At 33.6% G+C, this 14,200-nt stretch overlaps 1 protein-coding gene across 1 annotated transcript in view; it reads right to left on the bottom strand.

Annotated features, from left to right (window-relative positions):
• The window catches only part of LOC145693279 (retinaldehyde-binding protein 1-like), a 76,561-nt gene that overhangs the window by 12,886 nt on the left and 49,475 nt on the right, over positions 1 to 14,200 (bottom strand). Inside the window, exon 5 of the mRNA XM_081769124.1 lies at positions 835 to 945. Within this exon, the coding sequence (XP_081625250.1) occupies positions 835 to 945 (111 nt within the window). The remainder of the gene's footprint in view (positions 1 to 834; positions 946 to 14,200) is intronic.

The following is a 14,200-nucleotide window of genomic DNA, read 5'->3' as shown; positions in this document are numbered from 1 at the left end:
AAATGTATTTTTCCTTGTAGTTTGATTGGTTTTAAGCCGATAATTGCTGATCATCAACAGTTTCAAATATTTAAGTTTTTTTTTTGTTTGCAAAAAATTCAGAGAACAAGTGTTCGAACCAGATGCTCGTAGACAGGGGGTCCAATAACCGAAAAAAATGTTCACACTTATCTCTCATTTGGCACTTGATTCGATTGGCACATATGGTCAAAACTTCCAAAATGGGTTTGATTTCTTCCTAGTTGTGTATTATATTGTGCAAATACAGAAAAGCTTCTTATTTTGCTTCCCATGTATCTTCTGGAAGTCCTATATTACGACTCAACATCTTCTGCTCCAAATGTAGGATTTTTCTGGACTGGTGATGTACAAGTTGAAAGGGTTATCTATCTTTAAAACAATAACATGAAAACAAGGTTGTATAAGAACAAGATAATCCTGATATCTAGTTGTAGGTGTTTTGCTGTTGTAACAGTGGAGGTGAATTTTGCTTTATACATACCTAGGTAGAAAAAGAAGACTTAAAGGTTTAAAACTCATTGTTTTTTGCGATATATTTCTTCTATTCTGATTTTCCTTGTGCCTAAAATAGTTAGAATCGTAATTTCAACGTTTGACTACGATAGCTCAAGAAGTGTTATAAACAAATAATTTATGCGTTTGACGAGTTATTGCAACATAGCAGTCCTTCTCCCGTGTAAAAATTTCTCAAAAATTTAAGGCTAAATTTCTTTCATAATATCTTTTTTTTTTCTGCACTAAGGTATGTATAAAGTAAAGTATTTAATTTGAAACACTATAAAGTCATAAGAAATTGATGGTATATAAACATACACTTTTAGCAATTGGAAGATGTGAAACCAAGGAGTAACCAAACGCCACAGCAGCACGAAGGATTACAGGTATCCATATGAAATGATGCTCCTGCTCTTGTAGTGGAAATATCTGGAATAATATATATATATATTTGAAATTATATACTTGAAATATACACACATTAATTTAAATATTAAGGAAAGGATAATCGATTTCATTTTAATTCAGCTTCTTCAGTGCAAGATATAACGTTTCCATAACATTCCAACTTTTCTGATCTTAATTACATTCGTTTTTATTCCTACAGCTTATTATAAAAGATGTAGGGATCATATAGATTTGAATGAAAACATTTTCATTCTTCATGTCATTTTTTAAATCAATGAGAAAGATGGTATATGTCATACGCGATCAATGCAATTCATTCGGTCTTCACCAAAACTGTGATGACGATAGATTTTGACGAGACACGTGAAATATTTTGGTAGGGTTATGCACACATTTGGACCCTGTGTTATTGGTCATGAAAATTGAATTTGGAATTTGTGAAAGAATATTATATTGCTTGCTTCAATGAAGTTTATTCAATCTTTATCAAGTTTACCATGCGTGCATATGACATGTTATAATGTCCAGATGAGTTACTGATCATCAACGTTCTTTCTGGGCTCATGTCAGAAAAATTAAGAAATGTGACTAAAACGCGATTGATGGTACTCTCTGATTTTAACCAAAATCAGCGTGGTGGTAACATATGAAACATTATGGTGTGAAGTCTTTTGGCTCCCGAGTCATTTTCCATCAAACTTGTACTTATGCTTTTACTAGCCCAAATCTCAAAATCTCATGATCAATAAGTCAGGGAAAGAACACATTATTTCATACACTCACCAAGCTCAGTAAAGTTTAACACCATTTCAGATATGATAAAGTAGGAACCTTTGGTTCTCGAGTTATTAATCATCAAATTCAGAACTTGAAAATTTAGTGAAATACTTGTATTATTATTATTATTATTATTATTATTATTATTATTATTATTAATAATAATAATAATAATAATAATAATAATAATAATAATAATAATAATAATAATAATAATAATAATAATAATAATAATAATAATTTTGAATTTGAATTTATTGATAGCAGTGACCACAGCCTAAGTCGTAAATGGCCACAAATATGCAAATAATATACAATGGATAATTACATCATAGTAAATACAAAATAAACAAATTAAAAAGAATGGTACTCCCATGCGCAAAAAAAATTGCGCGTATACTGTAACTCACGATTTTCCGCATTTATTCCTTTTTCCTTACGTTTATGGGTAAAATTGAGTTATTAGTATGTGGAGATAATAGAGAGCAATCCATCTAAGGAGATATTTCCAAAAAATATAATAAAATAATAAAAATATAAACAAAAAACAAAATTATGCTCGGTTTTGTGTATACTGGCAACGATGATTTTTTCAGTAGCACAGCACGATTGCGGAGGGAATTCAGTAGGGGAGTCGAGGAGATGATAGTGGATAGTGGACTAAAATGTTGCATTTATTGGTTAAAACCTAGTGTGTAGATTGCCTGCCAAATATAAATTAGCTTCTGTAACTAAGATGTCGTACGAAAATATAGAATTAAACAGAAAAACTCTTATGTTAAGGTTCGAAGCGATACGCACCATGGTTATGAAGATTATTTCTTAAGAAAAAAGAACAAATACAACGTAGCCTCTGTGGTTAGGTGGATAGACTGGCGGACTCGTAGATATTTTATTACTTTGACACCACATAGAATCCCATCCTATCCCATTCTATTTTTTCTTTTTTTCTTTCTTTCTTTTCTTTTTTCTTTTTTTTCTTTTTTTTTTACATTATAATTTTTATGTTAATAAGAACCGAAGCAATATACTAAGGACAACTTATTGATATCCAGGATTACAGTATTATTGGTAATAGCTATTGTTTTCAGTTCATGTTGTTTTATAGCTTCTCTCACCCTGTTTTCTTGGGAAAATAACAATTTTGTCTCCAACAAAATGTAAAGGATATATACGGACAGAAAAAGACATCTTAGTATCAAACGTGATTTATCGTGATGAAATGGACTAGTTTGCCATTATTAAAAAAAAAAAAAAAAAAAAAACTAAAGTAAATTACTGAAGTTGACTTCCCTTTTAGCTTTTTGCTAAAAAAAAATATTTTTTTCTTTATAAGACTATACTTTATGAGGCAAGGTGTGTGATCATACCCACAAATTTAGCTAGGGAGTGAAAGATAATCGTTTATACAAACATTTTACAGGTTTAGGTGCGTGAAACACTAATACACCATGGTCTCGCTTATCCGACCATCCTTTGTTACACATACCGTATGATCCGATACATCATTGCAGAAAGCACCAATCGGCAAGAAGAACTGCAAGTTGTGGTCTTAATCTATTTTTCATGCTCTGGAGTATATCGCCTAGCGCGCCCGTCTACACGTTGACTCATATGTCTATCATTCAGTGCAGACACGTATCCAGGTTTTCTATTCGGAGGGGGCCCAACACGAATCCTCGTAAGCACGTAATTCTAATGTTTTAAAAATATCAATATCAATAATAATAATAATAATAATAATAATAATAATAATAATAATAATAATAATAATAATAATAATAATAATAATAATAATAATAATAATAATAATAATGCAACAGTTCTGTATTTCTCTTAAACTTTTTCCTACTTTTCATTTATAAACCGGTTTACTTTGGAAACTGCATTATAGCACAAACAAAATGAAACATATTTTCGAGAGAAATGTAACTAAAGAAAACTGTCTGCTACGTATATCACATAACAAAAATAGCAAGAAGACATTGCGTGTATCGTTCTAACATATTAAAGTTAAAAACAGAACGGAAACAAAATGTTAATCCTATTTAATTCCTGTTCTTTAATTCCAAATGGTATAATGGCATTATGGTATGTTCTTAGAATTATAACAAGACAACAGCACATTGCCCAAAGTTTGGACACTGACTATTAGTAAACTTATATAAAAGAATCTCAAAAGGGTAAAAGCATGTTTATTAAAAAGTGCTTGAGTTTCGGAGGGGGACAGCCCTCAGGCCCTCACGTTGGATACGTCCCTGATTCAGTGCAGTGCAGTTATTTGTTATAAAACATTATTATTAGATGTGTAATATGTAAAATTATATTATAAGTTTTACTTTTAATAGGTCTTTATCTATCCATATTATCCAGCGCTCTGCCTGCCTGTTTATGTCGGATAAGCGAAATTCTACTGTATTTCCAAAGCTAGCATATACATGAACTAGAATTGTATTGTCCTAGAACAGACAATAGTGTGAAATGCTTATATTAAAAGGCTGGAATAAAAAAAATAAATACTGTTTTGGTAGCGTGAGAACAAATTAAAAACAATTCAATATATTTCCTAGGTATTAGATTATCATCTTATTGTGTCGATATGTATTCTTTTTTTAAACATAGTTTTAAAAGTCATACCATTCTCAATATTCCTAAGGAAATCGAAAGAAAAACTCCTATGTGCCTCTTGTGGCAAAGCGGCTTAAGTGCGTGGTCTGAAACGTAAGGTATAGATAGAGTACCCGTACTTCAAAAATGCAAATCCGGGACGCTACTAAATTACGAGAATGTTTGAAATGCTTAAAATTGAAAGAAGTGTTGAATACTAATTTACTTTTCTCCATTAGATAGAGTTGTTCAAGCATTACGTTATCACATTTTTATTCCTTTCACTAGACCTTCTTCCAAGGGCGCCGATTTCTCTGTAATTTTTTTTCTGGGAGGGCATTCAAATGCAGACGATATATATTAGGATTTTAAGGCAAATTGCATTCAAATTATGCCAAATATTGTATATTCATAAATACAAAGGGGATCTACATGAGCTTTGGGGGGCCCGGCTCCCTAGTATCGGCGCCCTTGCCTTCTTCCTAGTTAAGCAAACGTAAGCAGATGATTTACTCCCTTCCCCTGGTAAGCAAAATTGTTTTTGTTTCTCAAGATTTGTTGTGTTTCGTGAAATAACAGCAGGAATTTCCAGATTACCTAACCATCTAAATGAATGTTTCCACTTAGAGCCATCCCGTCGATTCGCTTTGCCTAGGACTAAAATAAATTAAGGGTCAATAATGAAAGAGACATGTGGATCGAAGATCTTTCTTTGTTCGGACTTTGATTTTTTCAAATCCATGATGGGAATGAGTACAATTTTCGAAATTAATAGTATACAATCGTAAAAATATCTTACAAAACGATGGTTTATTGCAAAATACTTTGACTCAAAGAATAAATTACAAGTAATAAACTTGTTACTTTTCCTGAAGAGTCTAAGTCTTGAATCAGACAGAGGCTCTTCAGCGTAGTGCTTGGAAAGATTGCCTCACTTGTTCTACCTTCCCGTGACGCAGCCTTGATTCGACTTGATCCTAAACGGATTATTCAGAAGTCGAAGTCGGAAGATGTTTCCCATTTTTCCCAAACACTCTTGGTCGATTACAATCTGCCTCACTTGTGAGGGGACAACCCCATGCCGTAAGCGTCGGTGGACTACCGATAGGCAACTAGCGACATGTCCCCAAAAATCGGTGGTCCCGCAGTCAAAAATTGGTCCCACTTCCACTTTGAAAATTATACCACCACCGGCAGAGAAGCGACGGAACGCCAACGAACCACAAAATTGTTCCCCTAAAATACGTTAAATCGCCTTTGCATTAAGGTGAGTCTACAAACATTTTTTAAAAAAGTAAAAATAAAGTGACTTGAGCTTGGCGTGAACCACCAACCTTAGGGTTATTAGTTGCGTGTTCTTCCGAATTCGCCACGGAGGCGAATATGAAGACACAGCTTGTAGAGTGATAAATCGTTGAAGTATTTTTAATATTTCTAATCAGAGTGCTCCATTAACCGTGTATATTTGACGATAACTGTTTGGAATCAGATCAAATGCACTCGTCATGTAATTTTATAACAAAATGGCAAGCGTCTATTTACTTTTTTGATAGTTCTCCCATATTCACTTGCTAGTGATCGGCGACAGTTGCCAACTAAATTCATACAATTATACGCACCCATCTCAAGATTTTTCACTTCATGATGTAAAGGCAGGAGTTACTCTTGACCCCCGGAGCTCAAGTATTGTCCTTATAATAACAATTCGTCAGGGAAAAGTAATATATAATAATAACCGCATGCACATGACTGGCGATAGTTCGTGTTGGTCCCTTTGCGATTCTCCGTGACAAATCAAAGGAGCAGGGATCAAAATGAAGTCCTCGCTGTTACGTGGTGGTAACTTCAATATCCCCGATTCTAGATATCTGCTTCGACTCGACGAATCCCTGCCACTAGTGGTACACTAGCGGCAATCCTTCGACGCGTCGCTATATTGACGATCGCCATTTACCAGCAAGTGGGCCACTAGGTGTTGGCGACGTTTACGGCATGGAGAAACTAATAAACAAACAAAGCAATAAATAAATCTAAAACCTTATAAAAAAGTTTTCCCAAAATTTACATCTAGCAAAATCATTTGTTGGTATTCCAGAACTGCAAATTCACCTGTATTCATAATTTACTTCTATCGTAGTTTTGATATGAGAATGATGTGTCTGAAACTGTAACACAGGTCATTAAGATTTTTTTTTGCTTTAGTCAGATTTAGCAGTTTTACTTAGCAGTTAGTCAATTTGGATCTGTGATTTCAGAGTTTTAGAGATTTCCTTAAATTTTTCATTTCTAAAACACTTTGCAACTAACACCATTAACGTATCTCTTTCGATATTTCCATAGGCAATGGCTTGGTCACTCCCAGTATATTTCATACAATGAACTACAGTGTCTTACTCCATTAATCCGAACTACATTTAATATCCAACAACTCTGTACATTTTCTCTTAAATCTGCAAACTATCTACTAGGTTAAAACTGAGTATTTTCTATTTTCTTCCTTTCTTGCTAAAACGAAAGTGTTCTTTAGACAACCTGAAATGATGACTCTATATTACATTATGTTGCATAGAGCATTTTATGTAGCATATCATTTGACAGTTGGACACTTTCTTCGTATATTGAAAGCAACAGGGATTAAGTCCTTCTACACTTACATGAGAAGTAAACAAACTCTTTTTAATTCGTGGAATTGTGCCAATGCACTAGGTCCAGAGAGTTTTTAATTTAAGATAATTATTATTATTGTTATTATTATTATTATTATTATTATTATTATTATTATTATTATTATTATTATTATTTTATTGACTTAGGTTTTCCTGAATATTAAGCAATATTTCACAAAAAGCTGGTATTTTTAAACAAATGTGTTCGATATCAAGTTTTCATAAAGTAGTCACTCTCTCCTATAAATAATTTCAGAGGGGCCGCGGTGGCTCAGTGATAAAGCGTTCACCTTTGGTGCATGGGATCCTTGGTTCCACCCCAGCTCGCACCAAGTGAATTTTGTGGTGGACAAACACCACGTGCATGGGTTTTCTCGGGGTTCTCCCGTTTTCTCCCACTTTCTTCATTCCACCATTTCATTCGTTTCTCATCATCACCGTGTCCTTTAGCCTAGTCGGTATAACCGTGGGTCGTAAAACTTAAAGATTTGATCTCAAATAATTCCAACCCAAACAGTTGCAGGAAGTATGTCATTTCGAATAAAACAAACTACTCTATAAAATTCTGAGTATTATTATTTTTTAAATATACAATTCTAGCGGACCTTATTTCTAAATCGAAGGGTAAGAAGACTAAATTCAGTTTTGTTATTATAGATTAATTTCAATTGAAGCAGTTAAAATAGTTGGGGAAAAATTAGAAAGCCATACCCTATATTCCAGTGTGCCACAACCGGATAACAGGCACACTGGCGTGCCCAGCAAATTACAAGAATATTTGTCGAGTTTATTTTATTTATTATTATCAACGATTCTCCCATGGATCAGCTGTCTGTATACAGTTAAACAAACAAGTATCACGTTGAGGGAATGAGTGTAATTATTTACTTTAATAGTAATAGAAAGGTATATTTTCTTGTATTTTCTACCGGGAATAACTGCATCCGGTCTAGAAAGCTGGGGCTAACAACGAGGGAACCCGATGTGCCAAACACACACCACTCTATAGTCATGAGTGCCACAAGTCCTTTTCTACGTCTTGGCACCCTAAAGGTTGTTGCCTTCAAAGAGAGAGAGAGAGAAATAACTTAAATCTATTGCACTTCCATGCTTAAATAAATACATTATGTAAATAACTGTTTCGTTTTCTGTTATTATTATTATTATTATTATTATTATTATTATTATTATTATTATAAATTTCTTAGGAAGTTGACTGTCATATGTATGCACACTGCTCTCCCGTGCAGCGCCTCGTGTATGATTTTCCATACAGAAACTATATATTCCAAGTTTGTTGTGTTCGTTCTATAGGTGTGTTTGTAATTAGATGCATATGGCGTAGAAGTCAAAATTTAATGTCCACGCTACGTATATGCAAAACTCCCATAGACAAAGAAATTTATGAACAAAGACATTTATGACGCTAAAACAAAGGGCAAAAATAAAGAATTACTGGCGGATTGTTGCCCGTAGTGCACAGGTATTAACGGTTAACAGTGTTAAATTTAAACACAGTTTTAATTAAGCACGAATTTAACTTATAGAGTACAGTGCGGAAAGGCTGAGGAGTTTGCTAGGATCGTTACAATATCGAACCCCGTAAAATGTATTGTAAACCTGTCCGCAAGCCCCCCGTAATGTTCAACAGATGTTGTGTATTAATGCTCATTTCAATGCAAACCTATATAGACCTACGCACTTCAATACTCAACGAAGGTGCAGAGACTATTCATGAGTTCCAGTATTAAACTCTCTCACCCAATGTATTCTCCTAACATGTCTCCCAGCGATTACAATATTTTTTGGTATCTCAATCACTTCCTAGTAGGATAGCTTTAACTAGAGACCACTGATTAACCTGGTATTGGATGTTTCACTTTCTTACCTTTGGAGTTGACAGTCATGGGTTGGACATTTTACACGCAAATATCTAATATTAACAACGTTTCTTCTATAATTTCGTAATATTGTATTATTTCTTTGTATTATTCATTAGCTTGGTTAGACTTGTTTAAACACTTTTCTCTTTGCACCTTTTCCTTAACGTTGGATAAAAATACACTAGCTCTCACCGGGAATCAAATCCAGAACCAATGCACTTGAACCATTTGGCCACAACAAGGCACATTTAAAAAGAAGTTTCGATTTTGTTAGGAAAATTGTGATTGCGTGTAACATTTAAAAATATATTTAAGAATGGGTACGGATGAAACGCACTGAATTTTCTCGCTCGAATTTCTTAAACTGACTCGTGTTAGGCTGCAGCTATTACTGAAACATTTATTTGGGAAATGCGAATAAAATAATGTGTTTTAGAAAACTTTGTTCGAAGCAACTTACGTCCAAAAGTAAAGTACCCATTCGTCATATTTCTGTTAGAAATAACTTATGCCATAAATTGGAATTATTAAGGAGATAATTGTATGTGAAATATGAGCAAAAGCGTCTGAGTACTTTCTGAGAAAATCGTTAAAAAAGTCATCCCCAAGAATAAAATATCCCTTGTATATATTTTCAGGACAAACGAGTTATGCTATTTATGAAATACGAACAAAATTGCCAGAGTAATTATCGACAAAATCGTAGGGTAAAACTTGCTCCGAAAAGTAATATACCACTTCTAGCTTTTTAGGATGATGGAATTATACCATATCGTTAGGCTATTTATGTAAAATTTATTTATGAAATATGAACAAAATTGGGTCAGGCGTTAATGGGAAAATCGTCGAAGAGTAGGCTAAACTACCTCTTCTGAATGTTTACAGGACGAACGAGTTGTGTCATATTGTCAGGTTATTAATGATACATTTATTTATAAAATGTGATTGAGAAAATTGTTCAAAAAAATGCATCCCATACAGTAAATTACACCTTACGTATTTTTTCAGAGCAATGATTCATACTATATTTGTAAAAATACAAGCAAAATCTTTACAGCCGTTTTTGAGACAATTTAATGATTTTAAATTTTCATCCTTCAGTAAACTACCCTTATTTTTAGGTGTCGGAGGATATAGAATTCGAAACGATAGTGTTATAAACACAAATCTCCGGGTGTAGATGAAATTCCGGCTGAGTTAATTTTAGCTGGAGGCGAAAATTTGTGGAACAAGATACACAAACTCATTCTCCTTATATGGAACAAGGAAGAATTGCCACAAGAGTGGAAAGAATCAATCATTGTTCCAATTTACTAGAAAGGCGACAAAACTGACTGTAATAATTATCGAGGCATTTCTCTTCTATCAACATCCTATAAAATCCTTTCAAATATTCTGTTAGCAAGACTGACCCCATACGCAGATGAAATTATTGGAGATTATCAGTGCGGATTTAGACGAAATCGATCAACTATCGACCAAATATTTACCATTCGCCAAATACTCGGAAAAAAGTGGGAATACAATACCCCGGTACATTATTTATTGATTTTAGAAAGGCGTACGACTCGGTTAGGAGAGAAACATTATACAACGTTCTTACAGAACTTGGAATACCGAGAAAGCTAATTAGATTAATTAAGATATGTTTAAATGAATCCCAAAGTAAAGTCCGGGTAGGAAAATTTTTGTCCAGAGCTTTCACGTCGAAAATGGCCTGAAATAAGGAGATGCGTTGTCGCCATTATTATTTAACTTCGCTCTGGAATACGCTATAAGAAAAATCAAAGATAGCAACCAGGGCCTACAGTTGAACGGTATTGACCAGGTTATGGCATATGCTGATGATGTAAATTTAATAGGGGATGATAGGAGAACAATAGAAAGAAATGCAGAGATCTTATTAAACTCTTGCAGGGACATGGGTTTAGAAGTAAATGCAGAGAAAACTAAATACATGGAAGTGCGTCGGGACCGGAATACAGCAAATTATGGATGCGTTAAAATATTAAATAATACTTTTGGTAAAGTGGATAGTTTCAAATATCTAGGATCAATATTAAGAGAGGAAAATCATATTCACGAAGAAATTAAATGTCGACTCAAAGCAGGGAATTCGTGTTACTATTCGGTTCAAAATCTCTTGTTGTCGCAAATTCTGTCGAGGAATTTGAAGCTTAAAATATACAAAACGATAATTATGCCCGTTGTTCTGCATGGCTGCGAAACATGGTCACTTACTCTGAGGGAAGAACATAGACTGAAAGTATTTGAGAACAAGATCCTGAGACGAATATTCGGACCCAAGAGGAACGGGAATGGGGAATGGCGGAAACTTCATAACGAGGAACTACACAATTTATATGGTCTACCCAACATTGTTAGGGTCGTCAAGTCTAGGAGGCTTAGGTGGGCGGGTCATGTAGCTAGAATGGAAGAAAGTAGAAATGCTTTCAAAGTCTTGACTGGAAGACCAATCGGAAAACGACCATTAGGAAGACCTAGGCGCAGATGGGAGGACAATATTAAGATGGATCTCGCAGAGATTGGAATACAAAGTAGAAACTGGATGCAGTTAGCTAAGAATAGAAATCAGTGGAGAGCTTTTGTGAACGCGGCATTGAACCTCCGGGTTCCATAGGCCATAGAGTTAGTTAGTTTTTTTAAAGTGTTATAAAAACTTCATGTCTAGAATTTGGTCCAGATACGTCGAACAATATGGCCTCTATTTGAATACATGAAAAAGCGTGACGAACCGACAGACGAACAGATGGACAGACATCAAAATTACTTTTTCCATATGTGGGGGCGTGAAACTTGAATTCATTGAAATCTCGAATTCGATTTTTATCACTATTACTACAATTTCTTCTTTCGTCGCTCGAACGTGAAAACGAATAGGAATACAACGACACGTAAGGTGATAATTTGTAATTCCCAAAATTTAATGAGTTAAGTTTAATGTGTTGCCGTGCTAGAAAAAAAAGCTTATGCCTGTTTGTTATATCATTTTAATATCAGTTTTTCACGCTACTATATAATGTAGAAATATGGTATGATTATCGTTCATATTCATGCTATCTTTTGGAAATATTCGTGTTCCGCATACATAGATCTGTATAATTTAGCTTCGTTCAACGAAAACATCCCTTACACAGACTTATGATTGCATTTTGAAATCGTGTTTTTGTCGTCGTTAGAATTTAGTAAACATAAGCATAAAACTCAAATTAGTTTTTGACTTTTACAGAAAACCAAATTTCTGTAAAAAAAAAAAAAAAAAAAAAGAAAAAGAAAGAAAAAAAAGAAAAGAAAAAAACTGCGGCTGACCTAATCCCCACCCTCCTTGTGCAGTGCATAATAAAACGCAAGTGTTATATAAATTATCCCCTACTCTCATTCGTTGCCGCTAGCGCAAATTATAAATAAAATTAAAAAAAAATCATTCCTATAAATCAAACAGGCCATCTAATCAAAGTAAATAATTTTAAAAAAATAAAAATTAAAAATAAAGTAATTGTTTTTAAGCACTCAGGTTGTTAAATATATTATTTGCTTGTAGCTTACTTATTGTATATTATTTGTTTAATCATAATACATAATACTCGTAATTTTAATCTTACGTTAAATTCTTAGCCGTAATCGCTCGTAACTTTACAGTGCATTATAAAGATTTATAAATTATTTGTTTTAATTTGCTTTTTTTTAATTCATTATCTTTACGGCAAACACTGTTCTCTTCCCCAATATCTTTTCAGCGGCCGGTGAAAACGGGAACTTCTTTTATAGTTTATAATGACCTTTCGTGGGTGCTAAGAGCCACAAAGCCAAAGTTTAAAGCAAATGGTTAAAAAAATGTCGTCTGTTAGCAATCCAAAATAAATCGTCCTATTCCCAATAAACCCACAAAGGTCGGTCATAATTTCTTGCAATTGTGGATATGAAAAAGAGAGAGAGAGGGAGAAAGTCAATACTCTAAAAAGAAAAAAAAAAAAAACACAAGCACACACACACACACAAACGATAATTTGACATCAGCTTTTTCCTTTCTTCCTTTTTTTCACGACAACAAGCATCATTCGATGTAGTGTCATGTTGATATACTGTAACAAGGGGTAAACTTGGGAAGACTGTCAAGGTCGCGTATGTTATTTTTCCTGTTCTTGACACACAAATCCGAAGTGAGTTGTCTGCTGTTCAAGAACGGGCGGGTAACATACAAGACCATAAACTGAAAACAATAACTGTTTCCAATATTCCACGTATTCTAATACTGAATAAATACGTCGATACTGTCAATAAGTTATTTCCTTATTATACTGTTTCGGTTCTTATTAAGATCAAACTTATACACTTCCAATAATGTTTTGTTAAAAAAAAGTGGGATGGGATAGGATGGGATTCGATGTGGTGTCAAAATAATAAAATATCTACGAGTCCGCCACTCTTTCCACCTAACCACAGAGGCTACGTTGTATTTGTTCTTTTTTCTTAAGAAATAATCTTCATAACCATGGTGCGTATCGCTTCGAACCTTAACATAAGAGTTTTTCTGTTTAATTCTATATTTTCGTACGACATCTTAGTTACAGAAGCTAATTTATATTTGGCAGGCAATCTACACACTAGGTTTTAACCAATAAATGCAACATTTTAGTCCACTATCCACTATCATCTCCTCGACTCCCCTACTGAATTCCCTCCGCAATCGTGCTGTGCTACTGAAAAAATCCCTAGAAATCATCGTTGCCAGTATACACAAAGCCGAGCATAATTTTGTTTTTTGTTTATATTTTTATTATTTTATTATATTTTTTGGAAATATCTCCTTAGATGGATTGCTCTCTATTATCTCCACATACTAATAACTCAATTTTACCCATAAACGTAAGGAAAAAGGAATAAATGCGGAAAATCGTGAGTTACAGTATACGCGCAATTTTTTTGCGCATGGGAGTACATCAAATTATTTTAATCAAATACAAAATTATACGTCATGCATGAACTTAATACAAGCTTTGATTACAAAGTAAAATTTCAACATTATCTCCATTCACATGTCTAATAAATTGAAAACTGTGATGTAATGTATAATAAAGTAAAATACAATGGACACTAATAAAATTAAACTAAACTTCATAAGAATATATATAACAAGAAATATGATTAGATAAAAATAAACGTATACCGGTATCAAACCAAAGATAATTGGAATTTAATAGACAATACACCAGACAGAACAATGGCGAATTTATATATTTACTTGATAGTACAATCTAAATATTGTTTTTTAAGTAGAGTAAAATTTACATTGAATAGATCAATTCGCAGAGATTTTTTGTT

The sequence above is a fragment of the Thermobia domestica genome, chromosome 8 (genome assembly GCF_964235325.1).
Source record: "Thermobia domestica chromosome 8, izTheDome1.hap1.1, whole genome shotgun sequence".
Lineage (NCBI taxonomy): Eukaryota > Metazoa > Arthropoda > Insecta > Zygentoma > Lepismatidae > Thermobia > Thermobia domestica.
This window is presented reverse-complemented; position numbering and strand designations above follow the sequence as displayed.